Source organism: Pygoscelis adeliae, unplaced genomic scaffold (assembly GCF_000699105.1).
Source record: "Pygoscelis adeliae isolate BGI_AS28 unplaced genomic scaffold, ASM69910v1 Scaffold135, whole genome shotgun sequence".
NCBI lineage: Eukaryota > Metazoa > Chordata > Aves > Sphenisciformes > Spheniscidae > Pygoscelis > Pygoscelis adeliae.
Window position 1 is genome coordinate 2905169 of NW_008824908.1, and position 15692 is coordinate 2920860.

A 15692-nucleotide genomic window follows, 5' to 3' on the forward strand; every position below is an offset into this window, starting at 1 on the left:
CTGTTGTAAGCGAGAGTAAAAATAAGCTCATGGATATGGTTAATCCGTAATTGGATGAAATTGGTTTTTAATCAGTAACAATTTCACCAAATAGTAATTTTTTTTCCAATATAGCTATAGAAAGACGCTTCCCTTCTTCACTTTCTCAGAGTGCAATATGAGATACCAGTTCAAAATTCAAACATAGTGGTTAAAACTAAATAGGTTTGTGAAAAGATGGGGCTGAGATTGCATCTAGGATTTTAAGCTGCCCACTTGCTTGCAGATACGTGATCAAGTGCTAGTTTGGAGGGTGGTAGGTTTGTTGTTCTTTGCAAATTTATTTCGTAATCCAACTTGATGTCCTGCGTGCACCCCGTGATGCCAGGTTAGCTGCTGCGTGACCAACTTCATGCTAAATTACCTGTAACAGCTGACGGCTGATATCTTCTTTGTGTGTTTTCCTGTGAAGCCAGCTTGATTTAAAAGCTATCTGCTTTAGAGATAACCAGCAGAAAAGAAAATTTATAACAGGCTTTGAACTGACACAACAGAGTAATGGCTGGTTGTGAGGACTGTATGTGAGCAGCCTTGAATGGGTAGTGTCCACTTGCACAAACCCCTATTAGATTTGATTTGAGTGATTTTTTACTTTCAAAGGTACCTCTAATGGAGTTAGAGAATCCACGTTTAAAAATACAGGTGTTCATGACTGGGATCCTTAATATAATACATTGTCTTGGTACATACATGCTAGTAGTATAAAGTTGACTTTTAGTGTCTTGTACCTGTTAATTAAAATATTCAAAACTAGGTATACTTTAAAAATGTGTTTTTCTGAAATGAGGTCCCTTCTGAAGTTCCCATTCCTGGGTTATCAAAAATCTGTACCTGTTTAAATGCTACCAGCAACACACCTTGACATACAAATTTTCATGTTATGTCATTGTCTTTATTCCTGCAGACACTTCAGTTCAGATACTGTTAATCCTTCCATCAAATCATTGCTGCGTGGCAAGTCCAATTGTGCTTTCTGTCTTTCTTTGCTTACCAGCACTGCATCCTAGCAAGTTACCATCAAGAAGAGCCCTAATTTTCACAGTCGCATGCATTGACACTTGCTATTTGATAGTCTTGTATTACATGGTCTTGATTATGGGTTGTGACTGATAATTTTCAGTCACTAAATGTCTTTGCCTGATGTTTCAGTGTTGGTGAGGGAGGTATGTAAATTTTGGTCCTGTCTTGACAAGGGGAAATTTGGGAATTATTTTTAAAAGGGCTTAGGCATCTTTGACACCATTGAAAAGCAAAGCCATTTAATATTTTTAGCACCTGTGACCATTTGAAAACAGACTTAAGTCTTACTAGTGCTTTAAAAAAAAATAATATCCCTTGATACAGGTGTAATCCTGCTGCTTGGTCAGTCATACTGTCCTCAGTCATTGTCATAGAAGCTAAGCCAGATTTGACAGTAAATCTCTAGAACTTAAATTCATATGGAAATAACACAAAAAATGTTTTAACTTGCTTTTTATTTAGATTATATTTCTGTATGAGAACCTCAATAACACCTTTTTAAGATTGCTTGCGTAAAGCAGTTGATCCTATGGATAAGGCTTTGAGGATTTTGATCCAATACTTCGTATAGTCATGGTGTGTAGAATGAGTAAGACAGGAAGATAATATTAAGAAATTAGTAAAACAGCCTACTGAAAACAGTGTTTAATCTGTCTTCATACTAGAAGTTGCCTTAGCATGAAATGAGGATGAAGTAAATGCACATTATGGTTAGAATTCTAGTTCAATTATAATTGTTGTGGGTTTGTTTTGGTTTTGGTTTTTTTTAGATATACTCCACTTGATTATGCCTTGCTTGGTGAACACCATGAAGTGATTCAGTTCATGTTAGAACATGGGGCTCTGTCTATAGCTGCCATACAGGACATTGCTGCTTTCAAAATTCAGGCTGTCTACAAAGGATACAAAGTCAGAAAGGCTTTCCAAGAGAGGAAGAATCTTTTAATGAAACATGAACAGCTGAGAAAAGATGCTGCTGCCAAGTAAGTCTGAGACTTGGAATCTACTCCAGCAAATAGACATTTGTCATAAGTTTGTATATAACAGTGTATGATTTTATCGGTTATTCATCATCATTTATTGTTCCTCTTAGTACAGTTCATGAAACTGTAGGAAGCATATAATGGATTTTTTTCCATACACCTATAGATGGAAATTGTTTTCCAGATAATCCCAAATTAAATAACAAGCTTTATCTAATATACAAGAACAAGGCAAAATACCAAAAGCTGAGAAACTAGCATGTTGGCATCTGTGACTCTTTGCCTGATATTCTGTATTATGATAAAAAGGCTTGGAAAACATTTATCACTCTAAGGTAATGGAAATAATTATTGACCTATCAAGTCTTTGATATCCATTTTGAAAAGAAATTAATAAGTAGATGAAGAAAAAAAAAAACAGGAAAAGCCTGGTTTAATAAGGCTTAGCTTACTGTTTCACAGGAGGGGTTGTGCTTTTCTAGCAAACTGAACTCCTGGATTTCAATTGCAACTAGAGAGTTACCATGAAATCATTGTATTAGATTATAGATAACTAACATATGCAATTCAAATAGTTATTTGTAAGATGTGTAGTTTCTGACTGAGTTTCTACCTATTTAAATGAGGTAATGGTAGCAAAGTGGTGAAATTCTAAAATCAGAAGGTACATAAATGATCATCAAAATACTTTGTTTGCTTGGACTTTATCCTTAAGATTCATAATATGAAGAACAACAAATTAGCACCTCATTTCTTTTGAAGAAATCCGATTCTGGAATGAAAAAACTTAACGATCTGAAAAGATTTCTGCATGATTTTGTAGTATTATTTCTGTAAAGAGAGGTCATATGAATAAACATACAACATAATTATTGCACGTAGAGGTGTTCTTGTTGCATCTGTGTATCATAGACAAAGTCAGCTGCACTCTGCTCTATTTCAAATTTGCTATTTTGATATTCTATGTAACTGGCCAGTCTGACCTCCACTGGGTTTGAATGCTACTGCTAATACTGGTTAATAATTGTTAATGCCCAGTAAGAGCCAAAGCTAGAAATATCAGATAGCTAATCTCTTGCTCACATTTTTAGATCCTAAAGTTGTAACTTGCAGCCCTCCTACTATTTGCCTTTTCTGCTGAAGTCAGTGGAAGTCAAACCCATGCATGGAGAAGCTGCCTTTGCAGGGATGCCAAATATCTTATGTATTTCTTTTTAATTTGGAGAACTCTGCTTCTTGCTGTGTGGTCACAACTGACTTTACCAAATGAGGTAATTTTATTCTTTGTGATGACAGTCATTTTTAGAAGAATCTGTGATAGCCCATCTAGAAGATAAAATGAAAAAGCATTACCTCATGGAAATTTGGGGGTATTTTTATAATTGTTTTCCTTGTGAGTTTCTGATACACTTCCTGAAACTTACTAAGCTGTTGTTGATTTGTTTGAAAACAATAGAAACAAAGTCTGTATACCAAATACCATAAAACCAGAATTAAAATACAATTGGAGTGTACAAGCGAATCAAGTTGTCACATAACAAATTTTATTTAATTGCAATTTTATGATCTGTAATAAACTGGAGGGGACATTATGTTGTCATCATTCTGGTACCCATCTGTGCATTCCACAGCTAAAATTGGCCAGGGTGTTGCGACATACAAAAAACCTAATATCCCTACTGATGTTTAAAAATCTGCTCTCCAGATAAAAGTAGACATTATGTGGGAATCCAGAATGATGGTGAACTCCTAGATTGAAACACACGCCCCCAATTATTTCAGTGTATGTATTTAAAACTTGCTTTGTAATATGTTATTTTAGAGAGTCTCACTAATATAAATCATTCCTAATTCTGCATGTTCTTAATTAGTCTGTTCTTTTTCTTTTCTTTTATTTTTTTCTCCTTAACAAAAAGTCAACTAACAACTCATACCTGTATTATTTTCTGGTAAAGTTACATTCACTGTATTCAATGCCTGTGAAATATTTCTGTACAAACATATTCTCCCATGTTGAACAACCCTATATCAAAGAAATGGTAATTTATAAAATGAAGATTGATGCAGGCCAAAACAACATGCACACTATTATGTCATTGAGCAAAGAGACATATCAGGAGACCAATTTGGGGAAGCCATGACAGAGCTCAAATGCAAAAAGGCAGCATACAGGAGGTGGAAGCAGGGATGGGCTGCAAAGGAAGAGTGTAAAAACATTGCTTGGGCATGTAGGGATGGTGTCAGAAAGCCAAAACTCAAATGGAGTTGAGGCTTTCAAGGGATGCCACAGGTAACAAGGTGAGCTTCTGCCTCTACATTAATAGGAAAAGGCTGAGCAAGGAAAATGTGGGCCTGTTGCTGAATGGTGCGAGTGATTTAGTGACAACAGACACAGGTGTGGCAGAAGTACTCAATGCCGCCTTTTCCTCAGTCTTCACCAAGAAGGTCTCCCAGGCCTCTGTGCTTAGAGAAGTGTTCAAGGAGGAGGAGAACTGCCAGCTGTGAATGAGGATTAAGTCAGGGATCGCTTGAGAGAACTCAGCCCAGACAAGTCCATGGGACCAGATAGGCTGCATCCAAGGATGCTGAGAAAACTAACTAACTGATGTCCTTAAAAGGCCACTTTCCAACATCTTTGAAAGGTCACAGATGGTGACCCAATGGGAAGGTCCCCAATGACTGGAGGAAAACAAATGTTGTACCCAACTTCAAAAAGGGCCAAAAGAACAATCTGGGGAACTGCTGACTGGTTGGCCTCACTTTGGTCCCTGGGAAACTTATAACAGACATAAGCTGAAAGAAGAGAGATTTTGACTGGAAATAAAGAGAATTTTTTTCACCCTTGGGACAATCGAGTGGTGGGACGGGTTGCCCAAAGAGCTTGTACGGTCTCCATCCTTAAAGGTTTTCAAGACCCAACTGGATAAAACCCTGAGCAACCCAGTCTGACCTCATAGTTGACCTTTTTTTGAGCAGAACTTTGGCCTTCATGACTTCCTGAGATCCCTTCCAATATGTGTTACCTTATCATCCTATGATCTTTTGGAAGAGGGCAATGTTGATGGGATATATGAGCACTAAACATTTTAACAGCCATAAATGTGTCAATATAATAGGTACTTTTCTTCAGTGGGAATGAAAGTAACTGGTTATTAATAGGTGGGATGGAGAACCTGGCAGGAGGGAAGCAGTGCTTTAGGAGAGTAGCACAGAGGAAATCTGGGAAGGAGGCATTTAAAAAACAGTCAGACTATATACAGGTAAAATGATGGACTTCTAAAACTTTTTTACAAAGAGGCTTTTGTTTTACTTTTTACAGAACCAGGTCTTTAGGAAAATAATATTTAAGGGTTTAAAGCATATTCAGAGAAAACTGATGTCCAATATATTGGGTTTTGAAAGGGCTGCAGAACTCATTCAGCACTTGTTCACCTTCCTTTTGAATTTCTCAGAATAAGTTCCTGAATCCATACTTTTGTTTTTACTAAGTCTTCCGGATTTCCTTCTGACCAGTTGGAGGAAACTGATTGAGAATATGGATATGAAAGGGAAGTGGATGAAAGTGAGTAAGAGTCAGTAACTCGTGATATTTAGGAAGAGAAGAACAGGAAGGAAATAAAACAGTTCCATTAAACAGCCTTCAATAGATTCCCAAAAATGTTCTAGCGGCGAGAGAGTACAAGTAGATTATGAGGTTCTTCAAAAAACTGGTAGTAAGGCCTGCATGCTGAGAAAAGGTAGGAAATGTAGCAAGAGAGAAAATAGTGAGCTCTTTCACAACCTGAAAAGGGAAAGCACATAGTGGAAATTTGGCACAATTACTAAAATTGAGGGTAATAATAACATACAATGATAAAATTAAATATGCTGAGGTGCAAAATAAGAACAACTAGCAAGGGATGTGAGGTATCACAATAAATCATCGTAAACATACACATTGTAAAAGGAACAGCAAAGAAAGAGTTGGTCCACAAGTGATGCTAAGAAGGCTGAAGTTTCTATGTCTTTTTTTGCTTCAGTCTTCCTTAAATGTCAAACGATGTCCATTAGCAAACGGAATTCACACTAGTAATGAAGGGCAGCAATGCAGGCTAAAATACTGAAACAACAGTTTAGAGACTAATCAGGTGAGTGAGATGCTTTCAGATCAGTTTAGCCTGATAAAATTCATCCTGAGGTGTTTAGAAAACTGATACAATCTTAAAATGGTTACCCTTAAAAACTTTAGGAGGACCACTGGGACTGGAAAATTCACGAAATGAGCAGTGTCTGCTTTCTCAAAGGGGAAGAAGAGGAGTCTGTAGACATACAAACTTCAGTCCCAAGAACCACAGAATTGTTGAGGTTGGAAAGGACCTCCTGAGACCATCTAGTCCACCCCTGCCCCTGCTCAAACAGGGTCAGCTAGAGCAGCTTGCCCAGGACCATGTCCAGTCAGGTTTTGAGTATCTATGCTAATGGAGACTCCACAACCTCTCTGGGCAACCTGTTCCAGTGTTTGACCACCCTCACAGTAAAGAAAGTGTTCTCTTGTGTTCAGATAGAAATTCATGAGTTTTAATTCATGCTTATCGCCTGCTGTCCTGTCAATGGGTGCTACTGAGAACAGTCTGGCTCCATCTTCTTCATTCCTTCCCGTCAGGTATTTATAGACATAGATGAGATTCCCCCCTGAGCCTTCTCTTGTCCAAGCTGAATAGTCAGTCCCAGCTCGCTCAGCCTCTTCTCATATGAAGGATGCTCCAGTCCCTTAAGCTTCTCCATGGCCTTTCACTGGACTCATTACAGTAACTCCATACCTTTCTTATCCTGGAATGAGTAATCAAACTTCTATGTATCTGGAACATAACAAAGCAAGAAGTAATGGCTGGTCTGAATTTGCTAAGAACAAATTGTATCAAACCAACTCAATTTTCTTTTGTGACAAAGTAGCAAGTTTTGTGGCCGTGGAGAAACAGTAGCTGTCATTCAGACTTGCCTGAAGTTTTCATACTTTCTCATGTGCCATTCTCATTAGCAAAGTAGGGCAATGTAGCTTGAATTAAACTGCTATTAGATGGGTGAGAATTGCTTGGAAGAACATACGCAAAGAGTAGCTTAATGGTTCAACTTTAAACTGGAATTCTGTATTGATGAGAATTCTGCATAAATCCATCCCAAATCTGATACTATGCAGTGTTTTCATTTAAGAAGTAAAATGTTAAATTTCCAAATGGCACCAAGGTGCATCAGACTTGTAAGCGCATTGAAGACTAAAGCAGAAATCAGAATGGTGTTAATACATATGAGAAATGGTTGAGGAAAAAATAGGTGGTTAGGTAGGGACAAATGGACAGCTCTACACCATTTGTCCAAGACCAATCAACATAGGAGTACTGGATGGAAATTAACTGTCTTTTTAACATTTTTGTTAAGGACTCTCTGTTAAAAGGTTGTAGTAGATCATAAGCTGAACGTGTTGTGATTCAACAGTGTCATGCTTTCAAAAACAAACATCATGCTAGATTGTACAGCAGGAGACGGCTATTTATACAACACGAAATATAACTCCTCTTGGTCCAGATAAAGCTTCAGCAGCAGTAGGATCATACCTGGAGATCTGTTTTCAGTTATGATTTTTTAAGTAACTTTTTTTTGCAAGGATAACTTTAGAAATGCTCTCCAGGCACATGGACATGTTCTAAATTTAAAACGTCCTCCACAGAGTAGATACAAAAAGCAAAGTGTTCTTAACAGAATAGAAAAGGTTGGTTTCATTTTAGCAGGATCAAAAATTCAAAGCATCTCTGTGTCGTCACAAATGCTTAAGGCTGAAACTGTTCCTTTCCATCTGCTAAAGGCTCAGTTTCCATTCTCTCACTTCTGTAATGAAATACAAATTTATGACCATTCAGGACAAAATTCTGTTGCAATTAAAGTGGAAAATTTTGGCATGCCAGCTCTGTTATCACAGAGTAGTTTTCTAACTTTAGAGCCAAAACTTGGATCCTGCTGAGTCGCCAGAACCCCCTGAGAATGACTGAGAGCCCTTAAGTTAGGAACTTACCTACTTGCTTTACTTGTTCATGAAACCTAGTCTCTCAACTCAGACAACAGTAAAACTTGGAAATTTTAATTTTGAAGATATCCTTCATTGTAAAACAAACTGTATTTCTAACTAAATAAAGCAAGCCACAAGGGGAGGTTCATAAGTATTCTTCAGGAGTCTGTTAATCAATTAAGCTCTACTGTGACAATTAGGATGATGGTCTATGAATAGGGAGCTTTGAAATCCCTTCCTTTTATTATTTCATCAGTTTCAGCTGAAATATTAACACACAAACAGGACCTTTCAGAAAAAATCCCCTTTTACTTCGTGTCAACTTCTAGTCCTGTGTCATTTCAATAACTTTACAATTAGCATGTTGCTGAAGTTAATGTTTTGAGTTAACCTGCTCATCCAAAGAGTGCAGGCTACTTGGGCTTGATTGTGTATCACACAGCCTCTCTCACACTTGCTTTTCTAATACCCTGAATGGAAGATACTGGTAATAGGCTGCTTGATTCTTGTGAAGAAAAGAAAATGACTATTCTGTGAATAGTAAAATCTGATTTATCAGCTCAAACAGCAGAGTAATGGCAGTGAGATCCATACTGTACACGAGAGACGCATCCCCACATAGTCTGCCTGTGGAATGCCAATATTATTTGAAACTAGCCACTTTTTTCCGTGCCAGAGGGAATACTGAACCTCAGGCTGCCGGGAGTGTATTTTTGAGATCAATTAGCAGCTTTTCAGGTACAAAGTTCAATCAGCTTCTTCTGCAGAGCGTACTTGATAAGATAGTACTGACAGACAAAGTTAAGGCTTCTCCCTGGCAGCTCACACTGAAATGACATATACTGGCATTGATACGACTCACAGGAACTGAGGATGGCATGCTGCATAACTAACCTGTCATATGCTGTGCTGTGAGCTAATGTGTCAACAGTCTGCAAACTATGTTGTAGCATTGGAAGCAAGTTAAAATACCAGGCAGCTACATGATACGACATTTACCACCTGTCCATTCCAACAGGAAAAGTGTCACTTCATCTTACAACCAGTGCTAAATTTATAAAAACAAATTCAATGGTAGGTAGGTGTGTAATGTTTGCTATGTACTATTGGGTTTATTCTGCTTTGTAGGAAAAAGAATCTAAAAGCTAAAGTGCAATGACATCCCACTGTATTTCGAAATAGGCTGCAAAACTTTATTCAACAGATGCGCCTTTCCTAACCTTGTCCAAAATTCTCTTTTATATCTACACTATTTAAGAGATGCATGACTTCTTTCATTTTTGAAAACCAAATGTCATAATTGTAAGGGCATACTATGTGCACACAAGTTTTTAATTCACATCTTGTATATTTTCAGTATTTAACATTTGTATATTGTATAATCTGTTCATGTAAAATAAATTAATTATCTACCAATGATAAATATATAGCAGCAAGTTAGTACCAGTAGCTAGTTTGAAGTTGGTTTATAATTGTCTGTATCAATTATGACACAGGTAAGTATGAAAAATAATTTTCAAAGAGATGACGTCTTTTATTAAAGTTTTCTGATTTTCAAATACAGTGCGTTGCATTACTACTTATATTAAAGCAGTGTTCATTACTAATTAAAAACAGTTATTAGTATCCTATTTCTTGTCTTCTGACAGTTCTTCAAAATCCTCCTTTTAATTTTTGCATATTTATAAAAAAACTAAGTTTCATTGTTTTCAGTAAGGGAGTGTTTTAAAATCAGTTTAAACCGCCGCAAACTGAATGGGCATCTGGCTTATAAGGACTTAACCTTCGTTAGGCTGTAGCTGTGAGTCAGTTGTTATTTTGGATCAAGCTAAGACACTTCAATGCAATGGGTGTCCCTTTCTCACAAAAAAGATGTTATAGTCAAGGTTTTATTGTGGCAGTGTCAGGTTTCTAGAGAGGAATGTGTTTGAGTTAGATACATGCTCCCAAGATTTTGTCTTTGGAATTCTTATGGTATTGACTATAATTACAGGAAACGTGAAGAGGAAAGTAAGAGAAAAGAAGCCAAGCTGCAGAAAGGGATGCAGAACGTGGAACAAAATAGGTTTCGAGTGCAACAGAATCCTGCAAATCGAGAGAAGACTACCAGCATCTCGCAGTTACCTAATAAACCAATTGATATACAGAATAAGAGACCTCTCTCCCTCAATGCTTCACAAATTCAACCAGGGAGAAACAGTAGAGGTTCACCTAAAGCTTGTCACAACAAAGGGACACCAAAGGAGAGTTGCCTGTCAGCAGAGCCTCAGAGTGAAGGTCATAAAATCAGGCAAGGTTTGTAATCTTTTTTAATCGTCCTGATTATCTTTTTTGTCCATACCTGGAGGTGATTTATATATAGGACCTGTTTTATCTTTCTATCATTTCTTGTTCTTTCATTATTTAAGCAATTCATAAAGGACAGAGTTAGATACAGATTCTTTTACTGCGTGTGTTCTGCCAACTTAAGCAGTCAAAAACACCAGCATCTACAGTGTCTGTAAAAATACCTAAAATATGTGAGAACAGGTTGTTGGGAGTTGTTCTATTAATTGCACTGTTTGGAGAAAATGGGATTAAAGATATTTGGCATATCTGTGGGATTCTTGAAGAACATTAATGGATCAGTTGTAACTCTTGTTTTTAAACAAGGTTAAAATAAGGGTAAAATTGTTCTAAGTGACATCTCTAGCATACAGAGGGAGCTGTTCAGGCAGCTTCATTCTCCATGACAGGGTTCTCCCTGATTTGTCTTCGAAGTCCCCTTGCTGAGAACACTCTAGGATATTTTTTGAGAAACGAGACTGTTTTTAGAAATTATACTATGAAACAGTATGTCGAAGCTCTTTCTTTTACTTTTCTTGCCCTGCTCCACTCCTTTGTTCTATATGTAAGTGCATCAGCAGTTTATCATCATTTCCTGACCACTCCTATGTCAGTTTTTGCAAGATATACATTTTAATAACATTTCAATCAGTTCTGACTTCAGCCAGTTATAGGAGCCCATGGCTCAAATCTTTCAAAACTGGTCATGTTAAATCATCTTTGTTATCATTAGAAGCAAAAATTGGATTAGTGGTTTATTTAAGGTAAGTTGCACAACTCCTTCTCAAATGTAAAATTATTGCTAATTCGTCTGGAAATTCTGCTAATCAGAATATTACAATAATCCAAAGAAAAAGAAAGTCAAAGACCTGTTCCTACTGAATCGTTTTACCTATATTTCTTTAGCTTTTACATCGAAATGTGTTGGTAAACAGAATACTTGACTATATTTTCATATAGTCATATTAATTAAAATATTCAGATGGCAAAGTAAAACCCATAAGAATAATCACAAACAGTGGTTGCCAAATGAAAAATGGATAGTTGTAATGAACACAATGACGAGAAATTGCTAAGTATGGAAAAAACAGAAAGGAGAAAGGAGGATGTGGGGAGGATTAGAACAGTGAAGGGGAGAGAAGAGAAGGACAAAGAAATTATAAAGGAGGAATGAACAGCCTTTTCTTTTACCGACTCCTCCATCCATTCTTTGCCAAAATCTTCCATTGGTTATGCCAATGGAAACTGCATTGCAGTCAGACTCCCACTGTTCCTTGGAACAAATACAATGGTTTTGCACTGAGAGAATGACCTAAGGAAGTAGGTAGTAGGTAGTCCATGGGAAACATGGATAAGGGTCAAACTGACTACAGAGATCAGGACTGAATTTGCCAAATTTTCTGCAGATGATTCTAATATTGATACTTACGTTTGAAAAACCGCATTAACGTTCAGTTGTCTACACTACCCTTCACAGTAACCTTGGGAATTCAAACTGGCAGCAAATGCTAACAGCATGTAGCTTGGACTTTTGATTGAAGGCTTCCCTGAAGTTGGAGATTTCCTGAAGTAGCTATGCCAGAATAATTTTTCCATGTTGATGGTTTTAAAATCATATGGGCTGTTGCCTGGACATTTTTTGCTTTTCAATTTATCTTTAAAAGCAGAATATAATTTCTGTGAAAGATAGCATTTTAAATAGAAAATTCTTCACAATTGTTTATTATGTTTCTTCACCATGAGTGTTGAGAATGAAGAGAACAAAACTCTTTACTCAAGGTTCTTCTGAAAATACATGGTAACATGTCTACTCCTTCTACAGTGAGACCAGTTTACCTTCAGAGATTGTAAAGAAAGCACCCTCTTGCCCAATCCAAAAAGCCCGTGTTTGAAATAAAATGCTATGCCATTTTTACATAAGCATTCTCTTTTTGTTATCGGAATGAAGCCAGGAAAGTTGGCGCAGTAAGGATCAAATCATGAAGTCGTCTAATCAGTTCTCATTAGGTGTTTTAATCAATCCTCTTGCGACCAAAACTTTAATGGACTTAATTGGATGTTTTATCGGAATTAAATATAAATTTTCATCCTGTGGGCTGGCGCTTAGAAAGATTTTCAGCAATTGCAAATAGATCTGCTAACAATATAGGAAAACTGTGATTTAGTTGGTGGGTCTATTCTGATCTCTTCTCCACTCAGAAATCCTCTTTCCTATGTATGTTATTTCATTTCCCTTAATTATAGGAGTAACAGGTAAGTTCTTTTTTTATGCTCTGTACTTGTTATTGCTTGGTCTTCCTATCTAAGAAGGTTTATTTCAACCTCCAAAGATGATCTAGAATACTTAAATGATGGGTTTTTTCCATTATCCAGTTATCCAGTTGTTCAGATTGGGAAGTTTTGCATATACTACTTTAACGACTTAAATGTGTTACAGTAAATGCGTTCTACATGCCATGCGTACAAACCAGGTAGCAGGTTTTGGTGAGTTGAGTATGACAAGGCCATTTTTAAAAGGCTGTGTTCTTTTTCCTCGCAACTGTAAAAATTAACTTGTTGGGACATCAAAATAGTGTTGTGACGGTGCTGGAAATTTCATACATTTGAATTGACTGTCAGCCCTATACCGTTTTTATTGATGGCACTGGCAATTTTGTACTTGGCTTCATTAAGAGTGGGATTATGCCCACAGAAATCTGTGCTTCAAAAGGCACATTTTTTAAATTGCCTGTTCCCCTGGGGTAATGAGGGAGAGAGAGGGACTTACCTTCTTTGTTCTGGGAGATTAAAATAATAGATTAAAATAGATTAAAAATTAATTAAATTAATAATATATTAGAATAGATTAAAATAATGGACTTTCTTCCCTTGTCCCAGAACATACAGGGCTAATTACCCATATGACAATCATGTATAAGTTAGAATAACCTCTCAGCCCATACTGGCCTGTCACTGTGATAAATCTTCTCTGTTGGAGACATCATTGATGATAATCCTGAGTTTCTTCTGTATAATCTGTTACTCTGCCATATTCTGTTATCCAGTCAAGGGAGTATCCTGTAAAAGTGTTACAGTGAGGATAAATGTAGCATGGTTTTACCAGGTTTTGGATAATCCAGAAGATCTTCTGTGATTCCATTATATTAAAGATATCTTTCTTTTCTTTTTCCCCTCTTACCTACCCTTTAACACCCTGTCTGTTACATTTCGTCCTGTCTGGTCTATTTTCTCATTCCCCTGTTAGTTTCCTAACAAAATAGAAGGTGGATGGTAGACGGAGATTTTCAGTTTTGCACTCCAGTCTGGCTTCCGAGCCATCCTCACGAGAGCGTTTAGGAGCAGCTACCACACAGGGTTTGTTTTCCCACCCTAGTCTTGGAAAAGTAATCTTGCAGCAAGGGAAAAATGGGAAGGGCTTCATAGTTTCATTTAAGATGTCAAGGAAAGTACTGAGAAGCCAAGTGCTCTGGGTTTCCTGGGTCCGTGGGTTACCCTGTCTGTCATCGTGTGCCAGGATGCAGCGTGGCTAGAGCAGAAGCTTAGCAAATAAGCTTGAAACAGTGAAGGTCTGTTACAGTGTCTTCACTGGAACGAGCAGGTGTATTCGTGGGGCTGCATTCTGGCGCCACGTGGTGAGCTGGTTTCTTTGGAGAACACCAGTATATTCAGGTAGGTGAAGAAATAGTTTCTCCCTGTGGACTTTTTTAGGCATCTAACTCAAAGGTAACGTGAGAAAGAAAAATACTTGTAGAACAGTAAGCAAATGAAGAAGTTTGGGACTGTACTGTTACAGGCAATCGTGTCCTCTTCTGATTCTTCCTGCTTATACGTTTTTTTCATTTCCGTAAATCCTAATGTGCCTCAAAGGTAACTGAGCAAACAAATTGGAGACATAAACTATGTTTTGCTGGATCAGAGACTGAATGTTGGTTTCCATTTCTCTGTCTAAAGATCCGTTGAGGAAACACATCAAAAGCAAGTCGAGTTGTGTCCATTTCCATTGTGGCAAGGCAAAAGAGGGAACAAAAGTTGAAGTGAAACATAAGGTTGCAGCTGCTACAGAACTGGATGGAGAAAAGCACAAGGAGCACACTGTCGAGGCAACGGGTACTTGTGCTCGGAGGAGCAGAAGGCATACTTCTGCTTGTAGGACTGCTAGTGTTGGGGAAAAATTAAGAGATCAAAGTCAGTCTTCATCTGGCAACAGGGACCACTGTGAAGGAACAGCTGTGTTCTTCTGCAACGTCAGCTGTACTGGTGGAATTGCAAGAAACTCAAAGCAGTGTGAAGCTTCTTCCAAAGGCAAAAGGCATCAGCAGAAACCCAGAAATAAAGAGGTAAATGATGAGCGATGTTCACCAGCTGGCTCTAGTAGACCAGGAAGTGCCAAAACAGCATTTGTAAACACCAGGAATGACAGCGTGCATGCTGTAGAACAAACTAACAAAGAGGGAAATAACGAATTAGCAAAAAAGGCCTCCCCTTTATTGTCTGCTGAGGCAGGACCTACCAGAACTGTGCCAAGAAACCCAGCAGCGTGTTCTGCTCCTGATGACAGTTTGAACTTGGAAAAAACAGGCGTAATTGGATCCAGGAATGCGGATGATCAGTTATGTTCTGTCACATGGCAAAGTACAAATATTGAACTAATCCCTTTAGAGATTCGAATGCAGATAATAGAAAAAGAAAGAAAAAGAAAGGAGCTGTTTCGGAAGAAGAACTATGCTGCTACAGTCATACAGAGGACATGGAGAAGGTAAGACTACTGTTTCAGTAGCTACAGAAGAGTGACATACAAGTACATGTAAATTACATTAGCCTTGTCAGCAATGGGCTTTATTTGGTCCTTTTGCTTACAACGTTACCAGTGATAAATCAGGAATTTAATAATCTTTCACCAAACAAGTGGAAGTGTGTTCCAGCCACCTAGAATTACATTAGTAAGTTCATAAAAAGTGCAAGGTAAGTGTTGATTTTTAATAATTGGAGAAGTTACTAAACTTCTGTTTCAAGCACTGATATTTCTTTAGGGAGTGCCGATCAAGATTTGCCTAAGCCTACAGTTCACTGCTGTTGTGTGCATTAGCAAACTTGCACATGTAGGGATATAGGGTTTTTTTCTGGAAAAAGGTTTTTGTAACCGGATCGTTCAGCACCATTTACTGACACACCTGATATTGTACTCTGACCTGACTTTTAACTGGATAACCAAACCACAGGAGGTTTGGAAGCTCGGATGGAGTTCGTTGCCAAAACTTGAAGCTAACTGGAATAACTTGCTTCAG

At 37.7% G+C, this 15692-nt stretch overlaps 1 protein-coding gene across 2 annotated transcripts in view; it reads left to right on the forward strand.

Annotated features, from left to right (window-relative positions):
* INVS (inversin) overlaps positions 1-15692 on the forward strand; it is a 98432-nt gene that overhangs the window by 71382 nt on the left and 11358 nt on the right. For both annotated transcript variants that reach the window (XM_009324923.1, XM_009324924.1), the window contains exons 11-13: positions 1830-2042; positions 10076-10377; positions 14359-15163. In XM_009324923.1, the coding sequence (XP_009323198.1) occupies positions 1830-2042; positions 10076-10377; positions 14359-15163 (1320 nt within the window). The remainder of the gene's footprint in view (positions 1-1829; positions 2043-10075; positions 10378-14358; positions 15164-15692) is intronic.